The following is a 23,308-nucleotide window of genomic DNA, read 5'->3' as shown; positions in this document are numbered from 1 at the left end:
GTCACAACGGATGCATGGAGGAAGATTGGGGAATTCAAATCCGGGTTTACCGCACAAACATCACCACATGAGGGATCATTTGCTAGGTAAGGGTTTTGAAAATACTCAAGAAAGTGTTCAAACTTCAAGGACTTATAATTAAGAAAAGGGATCGATTTGGTTGTCTAGTGATGGTTGGTCCAATGTCCAAGATGGTCTTTTATAAATATAATGTTGGTTTTTAGGGAATGCTTTATAAAATCAACTATAAGCTTTGATAATATTAAATTTGGTGTGGGTTTATAGCTAGCATCATTAATGAAGCTATTGATCGGGTTAAACTCTAAAATGTGATCTATGTGATTATGGACAATGCAAGAAATTTACAAAGCAATGGATTGGCTTATAGAATCAATATCCCAACATCTATACCTTTGGGTGTAACACCCATAGCCATACTTTGTCACCATGTAGGATTGGTATAAAAGTGAAATATTGAATGGCTCAAAGATATTATAGACAATACTAGTGGATTTGTAAAGTTTGTGCTAAAACTGAAAACGTGTGTTGCATATGTATCATTATTGCATGGAAACCATTCTAAAGCTACCTTGTGATACTATATTCTGCACAAATTTCGACATGGTTGAATCTTTGCTAGGAAACAAAAATGCAATGATGAAAAAAATGTACGTGCAAAATTCTTTGAGTGGGAAGCTAATCACTCCAATAAAGTAAAAGGAAACGTGCTTCAAATATGATCTCTCTTATCCAATCATCGGTTTTGGGAAGAAGAAATCGCTTGCTACCGTGTTATGATGCGGGTGATGCTTGATTCATGGCAATTGGATTCAAGAGTAAAAAACATTATGAAGTTTTAACTTTAGGGTGGCTAGGTGGACCATTCAAGAGAGCTCACAAAATTAAAAAACACTAGAGAAACTATTGTCAAGAAATGGTGCACTCTACTTACTACTAGGAGAATTATCTTGGCCAAGTATGTAAGTCCCCGGTGCATTGGGTCTCATAGCGTACTTCACAATGTTGCATATTTCTTGGACCAAGAATACTCAGATATGGATGTAAATCAATTGGATGAGGATGTGAGTGTGTGAATGTGGTGCACACACACACACACACACACACACACACACACACACACACACACACACACACACACACACACACACACACACACACACACACACAGAGAGAGAGAGAGAGAGAGAGAGAGAGAGAGAGAGAGAGAGAGAGAGAGAGAGAGAGAGAGAGAGAGAGAGAGAGAGAGAGAACACATGATGTGGGTGGAGAAGCTCATCACAATGTGTGTGTGAGAGAGCCCCTTATTATTCTATCTAGTAACGAATGAGGTGTGTACAAATGATGGGCGGTAGGATGCCACTGGCATGTTTGACCGCGGTAAGAGGCACACCGTCTTTACCCCAAACAGTCTCCCACTTAAAGGCAAATGTGCCGATAAGTGTACTACTATAGGACCTAGTAGTATTTACAAGAGGTATAGTGAGGAAACTCGTCTCAACCTATGCCCATTGGCTCTCTTGAAGATGATGCATGCCACCATATAGGCTCTAGCGGTGTATGGAAGCATATATCCATGCTAGAATCAACATGTATATCCTACAGGTCTCCTACAGGTATCTTGTAATGACCTGCACTGCTCCATGATGCATCGTGCTAGCGTCAATCATTGCTTGATTCACGATCCCAATTGCAAATGCTCCCACTGCTATGTTGGGTCTCGACACTAAGAGGTCATACATGAGAGTCTCGAAGCCTGATGACAACTACATAATCTCTGCCAGCATATCCTTATCTATCGCATCAATGCCATGTGCAGTGACCTTTGCCACTGTATCTGTAGTAGGTATCTCAACCCTCACTGTATCACCACCAAAACTAGTCGCATATGGATGCGTCAATCTTGACTCCAGGGTAGTCATCACTCCATCATCCATAGGGACTATATCTACATGTTTTGGCATCACCATATTAACCTCTTGCAATGACTAGCAGACCACAATGCATCTGGAAAGAGTGCTCTCTAAGCACTAACTGAGATACACTATCTCTCAACTGTCTCACTGAGATCAAAGTATGTGCAATCTCAAGAACATAACTCGCATGTCGTAGTGTATAAGATGCACCACGTGGTATGACAAGCATACATCTCCTGCATCCTCTATGTCATAAGCTGATCCATCAGATAGATGCATACGACCAAGGCTCCTACTAGCAAAAGTGCTAAAACACTCATGACATGATATAATGTGGAATGGTGCATACTCAAATAGCAACCATCAAGAGCAAGTGGAATCGCTATTAGACATAAAAGCAAGAGGAACACTAGACGTAAATGTGACATCATCATTACTAGCATATGAAGTCACCTCTCTAGTCTGTGTCAAAATGAAATCTGCATCATGCATACATCTGTGCCGCTACCTCATGCGTCTAAAGCAACAAAGTCTAATGTGCCCTATGTGACCACGATGCTAACATCTCAAGTTTCGACATGAACGAGATCGTTGTCTCACATGATTCATCACATGTGTCTAAAGCAACAAAGTCTAATGTACCCTGTGTGACCACAATGCCAACATCTCAAGTGTTGACATGAATGAGACCGCTATCTCACATGAGTCATCATTCTAGACTCAAAAATGTCACACATATCACCTACCATAAGTGAATCTATGGCACTACAACATGTACAAGGGAAATGTGCATAAACCAATGCTAAAGAGAAGTGCAGCAAACTTGGAACAAAAGGAGCTCACTGAAGGGACAAAACACTCTCAAAAGAGCTCAACCAACACTCTTAGTGCTCAAGCGTATCAACACATAAAATCTCTCGTAGTAGTGTAGCCACATTGTGCTCTACAATTATCACATTGATGCAAGTCTCAACTGCTAAGAGTACATGGAACCTGTAAGACTACTTGTAAATTGTATACAATAGACTCACGATCGGAGTATTCATCGATCCAAAACAATACATACCCTAAGTCTACTTGTAGCCACTATGAGCATACAAAAATTTCACTCTTGTGAGAGTGGAAACAAGAACACCAATCCGTGTAAAAAAAAAACCATATGCCCATCAATGCGGGAGCAAAGTCAACCACAACGAGAGAGAATCGCCGTCTCAATCCAATGATCGCAAATACATCAAAAGAGTGTATGGCAATCAAGCCAAAAGTATGGCAAGAAATCTAGGGAAAATTGGAGAGTGCAAAATGAGCAAAATCTCAATGCAACTCTCAACCATAAACCACATCCAAGATGCCAAAGTGGGAGCCAACCAAAAGTATGGCAAAGTGGGAGTAAACCTTGACCACTTTAGTCTCTGAAAGAGAAATCTAAATCATAAACCATAACAATACTCAATGCCAGCGAGTAGAAATACCAAAGCGGCTCCACAATGTGACATATAATGGAAATCCACACTCAACATACATTGACAGAGTGCTTGTGCATAAATAGGCGCCAAAATGGGTGCAAACCGAAAAACTAATCAATGCAAAAACAATGCTCTGAAGAGAGCTCACATGCACTCAAAAGTGCTCACCAAAATACTTGTACAATGGGCATCAACTGTGCGCCATCACCATATGTAAATCCATCCACAAAGACCACAAACCAAAGCACAAAATCACTACCAATGTGTCTTGTGAAAACCTATGAAAGAAGCTCCACATGTGTGCTTGGAAAACCATGTCTCTCAAGAGAACACTTTGATGGTGTGTACATGACTCTATGATTCTTTACCCAAATCGATTAAAAAGACTCAAACCTCAAGCTTTGCACAAGCTATAATTGCATCTTTAGTCAAAATTTATGCACCTACCGTGGTTCCAAAAGTGCAACAAACTCACACACCATGCAAAAATGAAAAACCTATTTTTTTTTGTGATAGGCACACCGCCTGAGGAGGTCATATATGATTTGTGTGATGTGGTGGAATGACTCTATGAGGACCCTCATGAAGCTGTAGTAGTGATTGAATTGAACAAATACAAGCTAAAAAGAGGGAAGGTCTTCTTTTGAATATGTTCAAAAACTACAAAGTAGCATGCCACATGGAAGTGGTGGATGTTGAGTGGAGGATCAACCCCCATCTTGCATTGATTGGCTATGAAGATGTTTGCCCAATGTGCTTCTAACTCAATCTTTGGGTGCAAATGAAGCAGATACAAGTAAGTGCACTCTAATGTGAGATATCTTCTATTGAGATCTAGAGGGCAGAGAACTTGGTGTACATGTATTGCAATGATAATCTCATAAAGAAGATTGAGGTAGATGATTCCAATGAAATGATGCTTAAGAGGACCTATGACATTATTGCAGTAGAAGATTTTGATGTAAGTAGTGGGTATTTGCATGATATATTATTTGAAAAATCTTTTATACATGAATAATGGTCGTATTATACGTTCATGCTCATTATAGTGATAATCTCATAAAGAAGATTGAGGTAGATGATTCCAATGAAATGATGCTTAAGAGGACCTATAACATTATTGCAGTAGAAGATTTTGATGTGAGTAGTGGGTAGTTTGCGTGATATATTATTTGATTCTTTTTTTATACATGAATAATGGTCGTATTATACTCAATCTTTGGGTGCAAATGAAGAAAATACAAGTATGTGCACTCTAATGTGAGATATTATATTGAGATCTAGAGGGTAGATAACTTGGTGTACATGTATTGCAATAATAATCTCATAAAGAAGATTGAGGTAGACGATTCCAATGAAATGATGCTTAAGAAGACCTATGACATTATTGCCTTCTAAGATTTTGATGTAAATAGTGGACAGTTTGCATGATATATTATTTGAAAAATCTTTTATACATGAATAATGGTCGTATTATATGTTCATCCCATTATAAAAATGTATTTTATGGTAACACATCACTATTTTAAACAAAGTCGATGGATACGATCTCCATCGATATCAATACCAATTGTCAATAGTTATATTGATCGATAATATCGTACAAAAAGGTCGTACTTACCACCTCAATACCATCCTTGACTTTCTAAAATTTACAAGATTAACCCTAGGAGTGAGAGTTAGAGTACTAAACTTATAAAAAATCACCAAAGTGATTTTTTTCAAAAGCTTGACTTCTGGCTATCTAAATGTCGCTAGAATATAGGTAACTTCTTATTTGGACTTTTGGCTTATAATTTATAAAAAGTAGATGAGAGCTTTAGTTTTTACCCTATCTCTTTCTATTTTTAATGCTAAAAGATAGTTGGAGCTGTTAGTAAACCATTATCTCTACTATTTAGAGTAGTTGTGTTTGACACACAAAGTGTAAGGCTTTTGGCCTAACCTATACTAACCAATAGAAATAGAAAGAGAAACATGGGCAACATGCCTCTTTGTTACTCTAAATAATATTGTGCATGTTTTGAATGTTTAAAGCATTAGCTTTTGTGTCTAGCTCACATGGTAGTGCTTTTATTTGAGTGGCAGGAAGGTTGGGAGTAGGATAGCCGTTTTAATAAATATTTGAGTGGTAGGGAGGTAGGGGGTTAGTAGATCATATAAATATTTGAATGGTAGGGAGTAGGATAGAAAGTGCGTTTTTAAGACTTTGGTGCATGCAAGTGGAAAGTGACATGACCCCTTAGGAATGTTTATGTAACAAGAATGGAGTAAGTGCTCTCTTGATTGTTTGACCACCTACTCTTAATTGTAGGTTTGGCATGCCGTAGGGAGTTCTCTTGGTTGTTACATGAACATTTTTTCTTACTACCAAGTGGACACTACATATAATTTCGATTCTCTTGGCTGCTATCAAATGACTCTTGGTTGTTATCAAATGACTGTCTTGCCTAGGATCTATCTATAGTTTAAGGCATATTCTAGAGTTTACTTAGTTGTTTTCAAGGAAACACTCTTAGTTCTAAGTGCACATAGATGGTCGTTATGCTTTGGAACTCACCAGTTGTGTTTAAGCCAACAACTTTCACCTCCTAGTGAAGACAGGTTATATGATGAGTCTTGGCATTGCTTGGCTATATTTAAGCAAGGTTCTTACCTCCATATTGACATAGAACTATGTCTCTAAGGTCTCTTGGTGTTTTTTGAGGGGTGCTCTGCCATAAACCATTTTTATTGTAGCATGTTAGTTCATCAAGAGGGTTTTTTAATTGCAAGAAAGTTACATGTTTACATGGATCAAAGGGGTGCCAACACATGCAAGCTAGAGTGTTGAAGCAGGTATGAAGGTCTTGGGTAGGCAAGGAGTGGGGATGTATTCTTGATGTGGTTTTTTAGGCTAGGAGGGTCCCAAAATGGGGCAATCAGGGTGGAAGACCCAAGTGACCCAAGTGCAAGGACTATGCCTTCAAATGTGGCATTTGGGATGTTCTATGAGCCAATCCAGACTGCTCCTCAAACGGAGTTGCGGAGTGAAAGCTATGGCACTTTGAAGGCTTTGCAGATCCTTGACAAAGTGGGTATGTGCAGACAGGTAGTTAGAGATGATGTCACTGGGTAGATGTGAAGTGCTCAAGTTGTGGATCACACCGATCTTTCTGGATCATCAATCGAAGCTTGGATGACCAAGTTATAGCTAGATGAAGATTTTGCGGGGGCTAGTTGTGTGGCAAATTGACCACCGCAATAGGCATGCCATCTAGAGATTTCTCAGCCTTGCCAGCATTCACGGAGGTAGTATATGACATGTGGAGTCAGCAAGAACTCACGGCTCCACCATCGGGTTCTTGATTGCCAAGATACGGCTAGTCAAGTTGGATGCATTTGCTAGGGAGACGGTGCAAGATGATTTTTGCTCGTTTTCACGACAACAATTTATGGTCTTGGAACGCTCGGAATGTGGCAAGGGCCAAGGGGTTTGGAGTCTGGGTTGTCAGATTTTGATGGCGCTTTGCGACTTGACATTGGGTGTGGGAGCAGAAAGTGGCAAAGATATGAAGGCAGGAGGGAATTTTTTTTTTGATCTTACAAAATTTTGTGGATGGTTTTTAGCTCTGAAGGGTAGCCTCACCCAGTGATGCCACATGGCAAGCAATGAGTTCGTAGACGGAAGCAAGGTGGGGGGCGAGGGGTATATATATTGGACCTTCACCCCTTCATAGAGCGCAAAGAGAGAGAGAGAGAGAGAGAGAGAGAGAGAGAGAGAGAGAGAGAGAGAGAGAGAGAGAGAGAGAGAGATCTATATCATGTATCATGCATCACCTTAGATTTATCATGCATCACCAACAAAAAAGTCTACATCTTTCTATCCTAGTTTGGCATATGCAATGAAAGCATATACAAATCAAAAGAGACAATCCGCTCGTGTGGATTCTCCTCAACTATGAAAATTGGTTCATAGCTTTGAATGCCCTGAGCTATAGAGAGGTAGTTGTGTACATGTCCTCACGTATAGATCTATAAAGAAGATCTCTCTCTCAATTTTTTTGGGATTGTTTTGAAGCATGTTGGATAGAATTAGTGGCAGCCATGCAATTGGGTAATGGTGACTACTTTCAACAGGATAAGTTCATGGTGTGCTACATCCTAACGTGAGGGAAAATGTGGACTTTGAAAGCCCAAAGAATTACAACGGTTCAATAGCAATTGCACGGGCCAAGAGTAAGAAGATTAAAAGAAGATTGAGCAGGGCATGTCAAGCTATGAGATGGTGGCTCCTACTTAACCACGTTGAGTGGATGCGGTCATTGAGAAGAGGATGCAAGTGCATGGTTATATAGATGGTGGAGAGTATGCATATGTCAAGAGGAAAACAACTATGAGGAAAACAATTGTCAAAGCATTAGCCAAGTCAAATGTGCACATGAGGATGGCCAACCATGCTAAAACTAGATGCTTGACGTGAAGGTTAAGGTGATGGGCATAGAATGCCTTATTGAATTTTTTGTAATGAAAGCAGGTGATAATGCTTACCATATTATATTGGGAAAGCCGTGATTTTGGCAATAGGGGCCAAACAAGATTGGGAGAGCAGGGTGTCCACCTTGCTTGACAAGGAGAAACGGAGACAGATAGTGCTAGATTTGAAGACCAAGGAGAGCCATTCCATCCTATGGAAACAAAAGATGAAGGTGATACGATGACGAGCTATGAGTATGAAATCAAGACGGCTTATGATGAATGCTACACTGATGTAGAAGATAAGGAAAGCAAGGACGACATGTTGAAGATTGCTGTTGATTTGTTTGGTGCCACCATAGAGAGATCTTATGCAAAAGAGGAGGTGCAACCCCATGTTTATGACATAGGTGCAGAGGAAGTAGCCAACATTTTGAGTGAAGACTTGACCAAGCAAGAGAAGGAAAGATATGTTCAGTTGTGTGCTTCCTATCAAAATTTGTTTGTGATTGAGTACAACGATTTGCGAGGGGCAAGGGGTGTAGAGCACAAGATTGTAATCAAGAAGGGGTACAAGATAAGGGTGCAAAAGTTGTGAAGGCTAAGGGAGATTAAAAAAGAATCCTTGTGGTAGGAGATCAATAAGCTATTGGATGCAGGTATCATATACCCTGCGAAGGAGTTAGAGTGGGTTTCTCCAATGGTCTCATCATCCCAAAGAAGAATGGGAAATGGAGGGTGTGTGTCAACTACAAGCCATTGAAATGCGGCTACCAATCAAAATTACTATCCTTTTCTATTTCAGGATGAAATCTTAAACCAAGTGGCATGCAATGAAAGGTACTCAATTATGGATGGATTCGCTAGGACATGTGGTGTCGCAAAATGGAATAGAAGCTGATATGAAGAAGGTTAAGGCTCTAATCTTGATGGAGCCTCCATCAAGTGCTGAAGCTTTGGCCTCGTTTGTGCATAAGCTAAAATATTTGTCATGGTTTTTTTAGATGCTATTGCAATATATGTATCCTCTTCAAAAGAGGCCTAAATAGTTTCATGGCTTTCAATGGATGAAATAGCACAAGAGGCTTTCGATAGAGTGAAAGAGATTTTGTGTCAATTATCGACGGTGTGTCCTCCAAACCGAGAGGATGACTTCTAGATTGCCATGACGGTAGGGGAAATATTTTTTGGCGAGCGTTTTTTTTGGAATTCGGCGAGGAGATTCCAAAAAGATTCTTTCCTCTCTTCTCAACTTTATTCTCTCTCTTGATCCTATGTCGGTCTCTCTCTCTCTCTCTCTCTCTCTGATTTTTTTCCTTGGCAAACACACCTTGATCCCACATCGTAATCACCATGCCTTTTGCTCCTTTTTTCTCTCCCTTGACCCTCTGCTAGCATCGGCCTCTCTCTTTCTCTCTCTTTTGTCTTGATCCTTTGTCGACCTCGACCTCGGCCTCTCTCTCTCTCTCTCTCTCTCTCTCTCTCTAGGAGAAGTATACATCTAAATCAATTTACATCAAGATTAGTGGTAACAAAAAGAGAGATTAAAAGATTTATGACTCAAGATAATCCAAAACATTTTTGCCAAAGGTCCAATTCCTACCCAATGTATATCAACTTCGCCAGGCTCCAACTACAATACATGGCAAAAAATGTGTCACAAAATTGTACAATCTTCGTGCATTCACAGCTTAGAGCATTGTAGACATGTACTTTTCTTACCACGGGTTGATGTATGAACATGTTTTCATTTTGGCTCAATCCAAGAACTCTCAAGAAAATGAAGTACAAGTGCTTGCAAGCCAAATAAGATTTTTTCTTGGCCACCCTATTGATGAAGCAACACATCTGCAATAGGGCTCATCCTTGATGTGCACCTCATACACCCCCACATGTCCATCTACTGCGTGATGTTCAACCTTGAAGACGTCATGTGCTTTGTCTACAATGCATTTCTCTTCAATCACCGTAGCCTTTAAACAAAGAGCGAGACCAATTTTCTTAGATGCCTCCTCTGAAATGGAAGTCCGAAATTCGACTCTTGTGCCATTTCTTAGTATTGAACCATTACTACTTGCTTTTGTTGAAGCAGAAGAAGAATCACCTCCATCCCTGGGAGGAGTTTGCATTGTTGTTTCACTCTCAATCTTTTCCAAATGTCTCCACTTGAACTCCTCCTTCAAGTAGTGCCTTAACTTCTTCATCTGTGAGATTTGTTCCTAGATCAACCGGCCAAGTTGTTCGAGGAGGAGCTGGCCTTGGTTCTATATTATGATTCACCACAAAGAAATGAATAACATGTTTGGGACAAAACCAAAACCATTGTCTGAGTAGCCCATTTGGATGTTTTCTATACCCCTCAAAGGATAGTGCAGAGTCCCTTTACTACATGCCACAATATTTTTTCCACATCTTTTTCCACCATTGGGAGTGCCACTACATGTCACACGACTACCGAGAGGGGTTCTTCTGATTTCTCACATAGCTTCATCGACCTTTCATTCCAAAACACCAAACTTTGACTTCTCTTTGGAATTCTCACTCTCATCTACTACCCCAAAATCTTCTGTGAAAATGATCGTCCTTGGCCTTCCGTGTGTTGTGCGGTCTTGTGTTTTTGCATTGCACTCTGGCCTATGTGTCAATTCATCCTCAACATCAATCACAATTGATGGCCCTCGCTTTTTTCGAACGGTTTCTTTGTCTCCTTCTGGGGTGCGAGCCTTATATATGGGTGTTCCAGATGTAGCCTCATTTATTACTCTTATCACTTGTGCTGTACTAGAGGAAATTCTTTCCTTGAGTCTCTCTAGTGAAGGACCCTTTTCAATATGTTTACCTTGAGAGTAAGAAACTCTCTCTCTCTCTCTCTCTCTCTCTCTCTCTCTCTCTCTCTTCCCAGCCCCGTGGGGACCGACCCCCACCCTCCCTCTCTCTCTATCTCTCTCTTTTCCCATGTGAATCGCCCCTATCTCTCCAACCCCCCCCCCCCCCCCCCCCCCCCCTCTCTCTCTCTCTCTCTCTCTCTCTCTCTCCATCCATGTGAATCACAAGAGTGCTGCTACCCATGAGAGATCAATTACACATCAATCCTACAGCTCATCATAGAGAGCTACCCTAGGGCCACTAGATATGTTTATGTGCCTTGCATAGTGACACAGACTAGACCATTGTCTAGTGCTGATATGCTAGTTTGGATTGAAATCCACAATATACATGATGGTTTATCCCATAGTTGGCTCACATTTAGACAACCAGTAGAGGCATAGAGATTTTTTAGAGGACATAGATAGATTTGGGTTCCTAGACCACACACTCTAGTACTTCCTCATAGATCTCCTATAGTTTCTTTGACCATACCCATGCTACAAAGATCTAGACCAAGGTTCATGACCTATGGAGAGGCCTACAACATGACGAGTGCTCATTTGAGCTATACCTTTATGAATAGATGTGGGGAGAGCTCAAGACACATATGTTGAAAGATCAAGGACGTTGGAAATTTGGCTATTGAAGAGACATTAGTCCATTTCACTACCGCACATATTGCAAATTTGGCTATCGACAAAGAGCCGACTACCCATTCCATTATAGGGTCTCAAATTTCTATATACCATGCTATTGATTTAGAGCCAGCATCCATCGGGGTATCCTAAGCCACATTTTTTATTGACCACACGTTCATAGGTTGATCTCATCCTTAGGCCCATCACTTGTTTTATGGATTCTACTATACTTATGGAGATAAGTGCTAGCCAACCATTGACCATTTGATAAAGAGTCAGGAGATTGCAGATTTTACTATTTGCTAAGATCTCTCTTATCCCTTCTAGTTTTACTTGACAAGTATCTATTTTCTAAAGTTATTCCTTGAATTTTCTCTCATTCACATATTTTCCATGCCTAGGGGAAATCGCAGACAACGCGATCAGCGTGTTCAATCCCCCCCCTCGTGTTGACCCCATCAACAATGTGCATGCCAATTACATTCTCAATAGTGTATATGCTATGAATGCAGTATGCATAGGACAAAGTGCACACAACTACACAAACTCTGTGTGTGCAGTCAGCAAGGCCACAAGTGCCATGCAAAACCTTGATTTCAATGCACATCCAACTGAAGGGGATATCGATCAATTTGCCACACTAGCCAACAATGCAAGTATGGGGGAACATGGTTTTTGCACCCCACAGGAGTGTGCATCCTTTAAACGACATGTGAAGGCTTGGATAGAAGTGTGGATGGCATAAACTGTTGTGCAAGGAATAGCCAATGGATCCAACAACAACAACAACAATAAAACCACCACCACCACCACCAACAACAACAACAACGACGACGACGACGGCGACGACGACTAGATCTCACCTTTCCTCGCTAATGTTGGAGAAATAAGGCCTTGACACCATATTAGCATATTGTACTATTATTTACTCAATATCTATCTTATTGTAGTTGTTGTTTTAAGTTGTGTACTTCAAACCCTTTTAAATATCTATCTTATTGTAGTTGTTGTTTTAAGTTGTGTACTTTAAACACTTTTAATATCAGTTTGTGGTGTTTTTAATGCAGTCTTTAAATGTTGTTCAAAATTGAATTTTATTATTATGGAGTGTGAATCATTGAAATTGATTTGTTGCATGTGTACGAGTGCTCACAATTGTGACAAAATAGAAGGACACTTATCATGTTGGTGGTTAGTCTTGTTTCCCAACATATATCACAACATTTGAGAAGACAAGTTGCATGTATGAGTGAGAGGATAGTCAAAGAGAGAGATTTATAATTTATGAATGTTTGTGTGTGTGTGTGTGTGTGTGTGTGAGAGAGAGAGAGAGAGAGAGAGAGAGAGAGAGAGAGAGAGAGATAATGATGGAGAAGAAGAAGAATCTTGGGTGGTATAGTGATAGAACCATTTATCACTTTTTTTTAACACACATACAACCATCGGCAAAGCACACACACACACCTGTGTATGTGTGTGTGTGTGTGTGTGTGAGAGAGAGAGAGAGAGAGAGAGAGAGAGAGAGAGAGAGAGATGGAGGATCAAGAGAGATAATAAAGTTGAAAAGGAAGAAAGAATCTTCTTGGAATCTGCTTGTTGGATTTCAAAAAAGGGCTCGTCGGAAAATACTCACTAAAAAATCACGTCTGACGGTAGGTACCGTGGCTATTGGGGCGGTGTTGTGGCAGAAAGTAGAGAGAAGCTACAAGCCTATCTACTTTGGGAGTAGGGTGATAAGTCCTAGGGAGACAACCTACACTAAAGTGGAACAGTGGGTGATGGCTTTAGTTTTTGCATGCGGGAAGTTCAAAGTGCATCTCATTGTGCGTAAGTTTTATGTGTTGACGCCTAAAGATTTGTTACCGAAAGTGGTGCTACATTTGAAGCCAGTGAAGCAAATCATGAAGTAGATTTTGGAGCTGAAGGAGTTCAAGTTTGAGTTCAAGGTTGACCATACTAGTCGGTCTCACTTGGCATATATTTTAGTCTACAAGGGTGTTGATTTGCTAGTTTCTCTACGGGTGGTGCGAGGTGAAGCTAGGGAGGAACCAAACTCAGAAGGAGAATTTACCATGTGGTTTGATGGTGCATATCCAAAAGTAGTACAAAAAGAAGGAGTTGGTGCGGTGATACAGGACCCACACGACAAAGTTATCTTCTCAAAAGCCTACGATCTAGAAGATGTCCACACCAATAATGAGGGAGAACTCTCGTACCTCACTCTTCATTTGGGTCTGAAGCAATGCGTGGAGTTTGGCATTCCAAAGCTGGTGGTGAAAGGTGATGCGTTAGTGGTTATCAAGCAATTGATAGGCCATTGGTAGGTAAAGCGAGATTCCTTGAAGCACTGGTTCCTTGCCATTAAAAAGCTGCTAAAGTTTTTTGAAGCAGTCCAATTCAAGCACTTCAAGAGAAAGAGGATGTTGACTAAATACATGGATAAATTGAAGGGGGCTATGCAAGTAAAACCCTGGTCCACTGCTTGATGTCTAAAGCAATAAAAAATACCAAAAAAATTAACCAATTTTTTGTGAGAGAGATGTTGCAAAATGGCAGCTGTAGAAAGACGTTTGGTGCAAATTCATACGCACAGTTTACACAAGGCATCATTTGTGTTGGAACCAAAATTCCAAAAGTCCTCTAGCAAGAAGGTCATGCGGGACGCCAACTGGGTACGTTAGCATTTACTTCTCGATGATGAGGGTAGATAGGATTTTTACCAACATATTGCCAATAGGAAAGATTTCTTTGAAGATCAATGGAACATTAAAGCAATCAAGAAGCACTTTGATCCACTATGGTAGAAGGAATAGAGGAGAGACAAGGTGGATATCCAATATGTGGTAGCTCGATTGTTATCAGTCACAACCTCTATTGGTAGCTCGAACTCAATTAGTTTGCCTATGATTTTTTGCACTGCAAGCCTAAGAATTGCTTAAATCTTGATTGCACACAAGAGCTTGTGTATGTATTTTGGAACTTTGTTTTTCATGCACCATCAAAGATTTCACCAAAAGCAGTGCATGGCCACTTCCACCAGTTTCAGACCCATGAAATCATTGCTAAAGAACGATGGAGTGACAATAAGATGGATTGGAGGTGGCATGGAGGAGATTGATGATCTAGTATTTGTATAGAGATGGTTTTCATGAGTGTTTACAATAAACCTTGTAAAGTTCTTAGATACTTTTTAAGTAAACTGTTGAGCACTCTTGCACTTGTTAATCTTGGAATTGAGAATTATTAATGGAACACATATACAAGTTGAAAGAGAAGAGACCAAATCGGAAAAGGCCTTTAGTATAAGGGTTTGCGATTACAAAAGTAGGGCTCAATGTCAAAATTTTAAGTATATAGGGAGGTGTCGCAAGATAACAAACATTACCATGGCTTAGATGTCTTGCTACCTGCACTCATTTTTGGAAACCTTCAGATACTTTGCCTCATATATGGCCAGCAACACTTCAAGATATGCAACTCTTTCCTGACTCTTTGGCTTTAATACTTTCTAACTCAAGATGGTTACTGATTATGGCATGATTCCAGTGTTCCTTGTTTTTGAAAGAATGCTTGTCCTTAGAAGTTCTTTTGCAAACGTGGCGCTATTGCGTGGGTGGAGAAGTATTGTTGTGTGTCAAACTTGATGATTGCTCGTTGTATTATGGTTTAGCACCAAGGTCCTTATGGCTATCTTCAAGTGATCTCAATGAGGTGATAATTATTTTTCTCTTCAATGGCACTTGGGTTAATGTCGGTCATTATAAGCCTTTTACCATGATCTTGTTGTTGTGTTTTTGTGTGAGTCTCCTATGCCATGAAAGAGTCTCCTATTTTCTTCATGGCACATAGAAGAGGTGTCAGTCTACCTACTGCAAAGAGTGGACCACTTTTCTAGACCTTGATGATTCAACCTCTTGATTTATTTCTGCGACATCACATACCTAGTTTGTCTTTGGCCATGTCCCCTTCAGGAAAGGCATGGAGAGGGCCACTTCAGAGGATCCATAGCTTCTTGGCTTGTTTTGTGGAGCTAAAGTGTGGGCATGGAGGTGTGTGCGCTGAGCCTAGTTGTGGTATGCCACCCAGACTCACATCTTTTTGACTACAGGTCATGCGTCTTTATCCATAGATATAGATGAGCACTTGATTGCCTCCCATGTGCAGCCATTGATCCACTTGAGAAAGTAGCCTAGGGAGGAGGCTTTCGATTCCTAGGATGTGAGGCCAATGCTATGCTTTTTCCAATTGTTTCAATTCTTTTTTCAACCACTTTGAAATTCACTCTAGCTTGGTTTTTTGTAGTGCACATCTCTACTAATTTTAAACATATGTGGATGATGAGATGAATAAGGCATGTTCGTTTTACAAGTTATGGCTTGCATGCAAAAAAAAAAAAAGGATTGATTTCCAATATTCCATGATTTTATATGGTATCTAATATTCTAAACATTGGACAATATAGAATTGTCATTTTCATTTGGCAATACCATTATTAGGTGAAATGGGTTCAAAAATTGGTACACCTATTTGAGCTAATTTAAGGATGAGATTCTGTTCTCTTGAATGTGTGTATATTAACACGAAGGATGATAAAAATGTAAAGTTAATTGAAGGATTTGATTGTGTTCTCTTGAATGTGTCTATATTGACACGAAGGATGATAAAAAATGTAAAGATAAATTTTCAAGTCAAAATAGTGAGTGGATATAGTGAAGAAACCTATTCTCCATGTCCTTTGAACCCACTTCCAAATTTTCCCTTCTAGGCCACACTTCAAGATAGAATCCTAAAGTAAGGGTTTTGTCCCAGAATTTGTGCAAAACCCCAGAATTTGTGTTATTTTTTTTTAAAGATTCTCTCTTTGTGTTTTTGTCTTCTATGCTTTCTAGGATAATCTTTTGGGTTTATGTTTTTTTTAATATAAAAAAAGTATCCAAAGTTCTACTACTGTGGCACTTTTTATGTTTTGGGGTGTGTTTGATTTAGTTCAAACTCTCTAGACCAAGAGTGTAAGTGCATTTTGAACTTTTATGTTTTTCATTGTTGATAATAAGGTATGAGTGTGAAGGACAAAGTGCCATCAATAAAACATACTTTTAGCTCCTATTTTGACTTCATCGTGAAAAGATCGGTAATGGATTGCCTTGAGCCAATCATTCGAGTTGTGACTTTTACTCGTGCCATTCGGACGAGCCCTTAACAGTGCTCTTGATAATAGTTTGTTAGCTTGAATTTGATGTAATTTCAGTACCTCAAAGCTCGGTATAAGCTTGTAGCCGGTCTGTAATTTTCTCTATGACATTCATAATTGTGAGTTTTGCAAAAAAAAAAAAAGCTTAGTAATGGGCTAACAAAATGAGATTTTTGTTTTGTTTAATTCATTTTCGAAGCAATTATTTTGGGGGCTTTAGTTGCCCTATTTTGTAATTGACATGCTATGAAGGTTTATCAAAATAATACTCTAGTGATAAAGCAATGTTTCTAAAGTCCTTGGTATGGGCTTGATTTAGACAATTTGTTGTTTTTTTGCAAAATCAACATTTGGTTTTCCTGGGGGGTCCACTATTAAGAACCCTCTCGATATAGCATGTGTTCGTAGGGTACTTAAAAACCCGTCTATTAAAATGTTGTCCTCTATTTTGATGAATTAATGAGTTTTTTTTTCTTCAAAATAGATAAGAAAACTCCTCTTGTTGATATATCGTTGTAAAATTGCTTAAAAGTTTCAAAAATATAAAACCCTTCCTGTTGAACTCATATGATATATTAACATGATTATATAGTGATCAAGCAATGTTTCTAAAGTCCTTGCCACTTGGTATGCACTTTAATTTAGACAGCGGCAAAATTGGTTTTCCTAAGGGGTCCACTATTAAGAACCCCCTATATAACATGCATTCGTAAGGTACTTAGAACTAATGGGTTATCTTTTGATGAGTTAACGGGTCCTCTATTCTGATAAATTAACGGGTTCCTTTTGAAATTGGTTTTCCTAAGGGGTCCACTATTAAGAACCCCCTATATAACATGCATTCGTAAGGTACTTAGAACTAATGGGTTATCTTTTGATGAGTTAACGGGTCCTCTATTCTGATAAATTAACGGGTTCCTTTTGAAAATGGATAAAAAATCACTCTTGCTAACATATCTTTGTTAAATTGCTTAAAATTTTAAAATATCAAACCCTTCGTACTGAACTCACATGATATATTAACAAGATTATACATTGGACCCCCCAAAACCAAAACCCCCCCCCCCCCCCCCCCCCCCCCCCCCCCACCCCAAACCCAATTTTCTTTGGAAGCTTACCAATAAGCGTATTATAACAATATTTTCAATGAAGGATTCCGATAATCATACCTTTGGTAAGTAATCAAATTTCTCATAGAACACTTTTATGCCTTGCAAGTTGCCTAGTGTTAGGGTATGAATTATACAATAACTTTCTTGAAGATTTCAAAATGTATGTGGTGCAAGATTAGGGAATACAACTTAGGCAATGGTCACGCGAGGGTTAGTTATCAGTTATTTGAACAAATAACTAAGCCTCATTCTTGGTCACACGTAGAAAGGAGCATTAAATGAGTTACTAAGCCTAAGCTTTGTAGCTATGCCGATTTTGGCATAGTTGTCAAGTTCAAGGCATAGTTGGGAGGATGAATGAATAACTAAGCCTAGCGTGACCATGCAAAAGGCTTAGTTATTAATTTAATGTTTTGTCTTTGCATAGTTAGCATAGTTACCAATAACTGATAACTAAGCCTCGTGTGACCATGCCCTTCTTTCTTTGATGGGCAAATCGTCCTAGTAAAAAAATCGAAGTCTTTTGGAAAGTGTCCTTTTTTTAAGGCAATTTTAGTGCATGTTTTGATGGGCGAGCAATATTGTCCTTGTGAATTTGATGTTCAGAGAACCCCTTATGCCACCTTACCGTGCCAAAAGGCAAGCCTAACTACATGGAATGCATAATGCATGTTGGATAAACCCTTTAATCCACAAGTCTCCACTAGAAATCTAGTCATTTTTTGTAAACCACAGAACTTGGGGGTGTGGGGTACATACCAAAGCCTAAAGGGATTGTGAGTTTGGTAGATTGATGGTGTGGTTAGTTGTTCATGGTTGCAAGTTAGACAATTTGAAGCAACAAATTACTGGGGAAGATAACAAAACTGGGGAAGTTTACATGCTTATATCTTCTGCAAAGTTTACACACACTAAAGGCATTTGGGGGGAGAAAGCCATTTTGGCCGGATAAAGTGTGGAGGGACACTTTTGCCAGTCTAGGCACTTTTGGGGTTGGTGGATCCTACTACTCGTACAATTTGTTGGAGGAATTGTGCTGCTTAATCACAAGAATGGAAGCTTTTAGGTCACTGCAAGCACTAGCAAGAGCATCCCCCACAAGACCCAAGTCAGAGCTTTCAGGCTGCCTCTCCACATGGTGATGGGTTGTGGTGGGCAGTACCCCTATTATATCCTTACTATTGTGGCCCCTCCCCACCAGAAATAGTGAAAAACCTCCAGATTTAGCTATGGCTAACACTGATTGATCAATGGGGCTCTCATACATGTGCTCTTCATAGTAAATAGATTGGCCCTTTTTGATGGTCTCCTCCCCCTCCACTTTGAATGGCTTGACAAAGGCTAAGGTCTCCTCATCAAGCTTCTCCTCATCTAATGGTATCTCATCTATGTTGATTGCACTATGGCTTAACTGCCCACTAGAACCCTCTGGATTTAGCACCAGCCTTAGCACCCACAATGTCACATTCGGATGCTCTGCCAGCCTTAGCCCAAACGCCAAAGCCTCCCTATCATCTGCCCCACCAAAAAAGAGCACAGCAACCTTGTGAGGAATTGTTGTCTCCATCAGCTGCTCCTCCCCCCATAGCCCTCTATCTACCAACACCCCTACCGAGCACGGTGCATTTTGCATCACCCTTTGGTTTACCGCCCTAAACTCCGGATTCACATACTCTATGGTGCCATCCTCCTTTTGGTGGGAGCTGTATGGCACAATGATGATCGTGGCACGCTTCTCTGCTGCACTGTTCCATACATCATAATGCATGTTGTCGAGCTCAGAGACGATGCTCAAAAGCCTTACAGGCACCTTCGCGATGCGCCCATATGCCTCAAATGCCACAAGAATGTTGTCCCCATTCACTGAGCCACTATGTTTCTTTCCATCCAGCTTCCTTGATCTGCTTAAGGTCAGCATAGAGGATGTCCTCTCAGTTAGCTCGACCATGTGCACGGCAAAGAGCTTCAATGGTTTTTTCTTTGAGGCTCCCTTGCATGCTTCCACCAGGTTGAGTATTGCGGGGATGCTTCGTGTGCCATGGACGCATGCTAGAATGCGGAGCTGGTCTTTCTTGACGCCCTCAAGCTTGCGGTGAGTGTAGGGCACTGGGGCTCTTGCGGGTTTGTACAAGGCTTTTACTGCGGGCGTAGTGAAGAACATCAAGAGCAAGCACATGAGTACTAAGACCGCAAATGTTTGATCATCAAAGACCTGCACCACAATGATTTGTGAGATAGTTAAGAGCTATAAATCCCATAATTGGACTAGCAATGAACAACAAAGAGATGAGAGATAAAATGTGCATGCATACCCCAATGTCCTTTCCAATGTTCAGCACAATGAGCTCAACTAGTCCTTTAGTGTTCATAAGGAAGCCAAGTGCGAAGGCCTCTTGCACCGGCAACTTTATCGCCAATGCAACCATCACCGTGCCCAATATCTTGCCGACCGCAGCATTAAGCACAAGAAGCACAAGGAAGCCTACCGTCCTTGCACTGTTAATGGTCCCAAGGTTAGTCTTCAAGCCACTAGAAGCAAAGAAGAGAGGCAACATAAGAACTGTCACAAAGTCTTCTATTTTCTCTATGAGCATTTGTGCAAAATGCCCCTCCTTGGGCACAATCAAGCCAAAGACGAAGGCCCCAAAGAGCGGGTGTATGCCGATCGCATCAGTCGAGAATGCGGCCAACAAGACACCCATCATAGTCACACATACACATATTTCACTCACATCCTCTCTTCCATTCACTCTATCTGCTATCTTCTCCATGACCCTTTTCACAATGAAGAGCATGAAGAGAACAAAACCAGCACCCCATAGAAGTACATACGCGGGAGTGACGGGGCTTCCGCTGGGACCAGATATAGCCACTCCGATGGCGAGGAGTATCCATGCACACACATCATTAATAGCGGCAGCAGGAATGACCATCTTTGCAAGGTCTGTGCTAAGAAGCTTGATTTCTGCCATTATCCTCATCAACACTGGGAAGGCAGTGATGGATATGGGCACTCCCATGAAAACAACCAAGGGGGCAAATTTTGCTCCGACAGACATGGTTTCATGAATGAGGCTGGCTATGCCCACTCCGCCCATGAACGGTAGAGCTATGCCGGCTATGGCTATCAGAAAGGCCAGCTTTCCACTTTTTCTTATCTCTTTCAAGTCAAGCTCCAGGCCAACCATGAATAAGAAGAAGAGCAGACCGACGGTGGCTATGGTGTCAAGGAGAGTCAAGCTGCTTTTTGGGAAGAGAGCATTGAGGTAGGTTTTGCTTCTGCCTAAACCAGTAGGACCAAGAAGGACACCTCCCTGCAATTTCCAACAAAAACACATCAAAATCAAATGAAATTCAGCTAGATGCATTGTGATCTGTATGGAAGCTGAAGTAGATTTGAAGGTAGTGAAGTACAACATGCATTCTTTACAAAAATACCGTTTTGATACATGCTTTATGTACAGGTTTTTGACAGAAACTAGCTTGATCATTTATTTTGCAATGCCGTGTAGGTACATACAATTATTTCGGCGAGCACTCTCGGTTGCCGAAACGGTTTGAAGAGCCAAGCCATGGTTCTGGTGACAAGAAGGACGACCGTGGTTTGGATGATGAGCAGGGGCAATGCAAACTTGAGTGGGTTGTCACCTTGCAAAACGCCATTGGAGACTGCTTCGCGCACAGGGAAGCAAGGGGCGGTGGCATTGTGAACCATCTTGATTGAGTGAGTGAGGGAATGGGGTGTGTGTGTGTGTGTGTCAGAGAGAGGAGAGAGTGTGTGTGAGAGAGAGAGAGAGAGAGAGGAGCTTGCAGGGTGGTCACTTGTGTATGCAATATTCCAAGTAAGCTGAGACAATAATAATGGCCAAAATGAGGGATGCAACAGCTAAAGTCAAAGAGCAGGAATGAATGATATGTCCGATGAGATCAAGGATGGGGGCTGAAAGAATAGTTAAAAATGATGCTTTGTCCTAAGCAATTGTGCAGGTGGATATACTCTTAGCGTGGTGGCGAACTCTAGGCATACAAGAACAGCAGCTTATATAATGTTATGATTGTGTTTGTTTATGGGTGCATGTGTTTTGGATGATCTATAATTTAGAAGTGAGCAAGCTTGATTGCAAAAGCTTTAACGTGCTGCTGCTCACTGCTTATGCTGCTAGGTGTAAGGTGGTTGTGGGTGGCTAAGACGTGTATGGCTGGTTTCAAAGGGGGGCAGAGACAATATATGGTTTTGTAGGAGGTGAGCTGATCATTGAGTGAGAGAGAGAGAGAGAGAGAGAGAGAGAGATTGTGGGTTTTGTGTGTGTGTGTGTGTGTGTGTGTGAGAGAGAGAGAGAGAGAGAGAGAGATTGTGGGTTTTGCGTGTGTAAGAGAGAGAAAGATAGGAAGAGCGATTGTGGGTAGTGATCTGATTGTGTGTCTTTTGAGAGAGAGAGAGAGAGAGAGAGAGAGTGTGTGTGTGTGTGTGTGTGTGTGAGTATTGATGTTTTTGCCTTTGCAATTGTAAAGAGAGTACAAACCCACGTGTCTGTGTGTGTGTGTGTGAGAGAGAGAGAGAGAGAGAGAGAGAGAGAGAGACCCTTTGGACTGAATTTTGTGATTGTGTACGCTCTCGACTTACCTGTGAATGAGGGCGGGTACTTATTTATAACCTCCACATGATCACTGTTCAAGAGGGGTCGGCGCGCAAGGCCCCCACCCGGTCATAACAAAATTAATAAGGCCACCTCTCTCCCTCTTTCCCTTGATCAATGATGAGGATTGCCCCTTTTGCCCATTGAGTTTCAATTTCATTGCGACAGTGTCGAGAACACCTTTCCAACTTCTCTTGGATTTGCCCTTAGCCTACGTCAGCCAGCCAAGAATTTCTAGGAAGCCTTCCAATGTGACACGTAGACGTGTACTCGATGGATGTATTTATGCATCTAAATCAAGACATATAAGTTTGACAGCTCGGATTTATTAGAAAAATCTTGGGTAATTATTGGGATCCATACGCAAAATGCCCAAAATTCATACGTATTTGCTAGGATCTATACGTGTTGGGATGCCTCTCTCCCTACTTGTGAGGCCGTTGTATATAGGGTGTGTGCGTGTGTTTCAAAGTTCATGTACTCTCTAAAAAAATTTAAAAAAAGCCCAAATTTCGACCATGAAAATCAGCAAACATTTTTTCAGTATCAACGGAGAAACTTATGTTTCCAACCGGACATGTGTCGATCCGATCCTCTTTACGTAAGACATCGAACCATGTGAAATTGCACTACCTGTGCACCCACGATGTGGTTCCAATAAACAACCTAAGAAATAATCATTTTCAAGGCTCCCCTAGTAGAAATATACATTCCACCCTCCCCGGTGTAATGCCTCCCTAAACTTTACCTTCCTTGAGAATAACTTGAGTGCTGCTAAGAATCAAGCCCACGATTGGGGGGGGGGGGATATCAAAACAAGCGAAGGGTGGGGGCAACTTCCCCCTACCCAAAAAAGATCAAATCAAGTGCATCTAATACTAGGCTAAATCCTTAGAGTGCCACCTTCATAAGCACCAACATCCACAACATGTTGCAATCACAAATTAACAAAAAAGTGTTTAAGAATAAAAGGCCCTCCCATCACAAGTACATACACCTAGAGAACA

At 40.8% G+C, this 23,308-nt stretch overlaps 1 protein-coding gene across 1 annotated transcript; it reads right to left on the bottom strand.

Moving 5' to 3' along the window:
- Positions 1–18,531: 18,531 nt before the first annotated feature.
- Positions 18,532–22,261, bottom strand: LOC147438229 (cation/H(+) antiporter 18-like). The gene is made up of 3 exons (XM_086487527.1): positions 21,185–22,261; positions 19,977–20,978; positions 18,532–19,876 (listed from the first exon to the last, which is right to left on the bottom strand). The coding sequence occupies exons 1-3, from the start codon at positions 21,377–21,379 to the stop codon at positions 18,671–18,673; spliced, it is 2,403 nt and encodes an 800-aa protein (XP_086343653.1). The 5' UTR covers positions 21,380–22,261; the 3' UTR covers positions 18,532–18,670.
- Between the last annotated feature and the right edge of the window lie 1,047 nt (positions 22,262–23,308).

The sequence above is a fragment of the Adiantum capillus-veneris genome, chromosome 17 (genome assembly GCF_014529385.1).
Source record: "Adiantum capillus-veneris isolate H3 chromosome 17, ASM1452938v2, whole genome shotgun sequence".
NCBI classification, from domain to species: domain Eukaryota; kingdom Viridiplantae; phylum Streptophyta; class Polypodiopsida; order Polypodiales; family Pteridaceae; genus Adiantum; species Adiantum capillus-veneris.
This window is presented reverse-complemented; position numbering and strand designations above follow the sequence as displayed.

Bases quoted from the DNA above. Each gene is read 5' to 3' on its own strand.
- LOC147438229 (XM_086487527.1), bottom strand. From the start codon at position 21,379: ATGGTTCACAATGCCACCGCCCCTTGCTTCCCTGTGCGCGAAGCAGTC. The intron at 20,979-21,184 runs GTATGTACCTAC...TGGAAATTGCAG, and splicing joins GAGTGCTCGCCGAAATAATT to GGAGGTGTCCTTCTTGGTCC. The intron at 19,877-19,976 runs GTATGCATGCAC...ATTGTGGTGCAG, and splicing joins ACATTGGAAAGGACATTGGG to GTCTTTGATGATCAAACATT.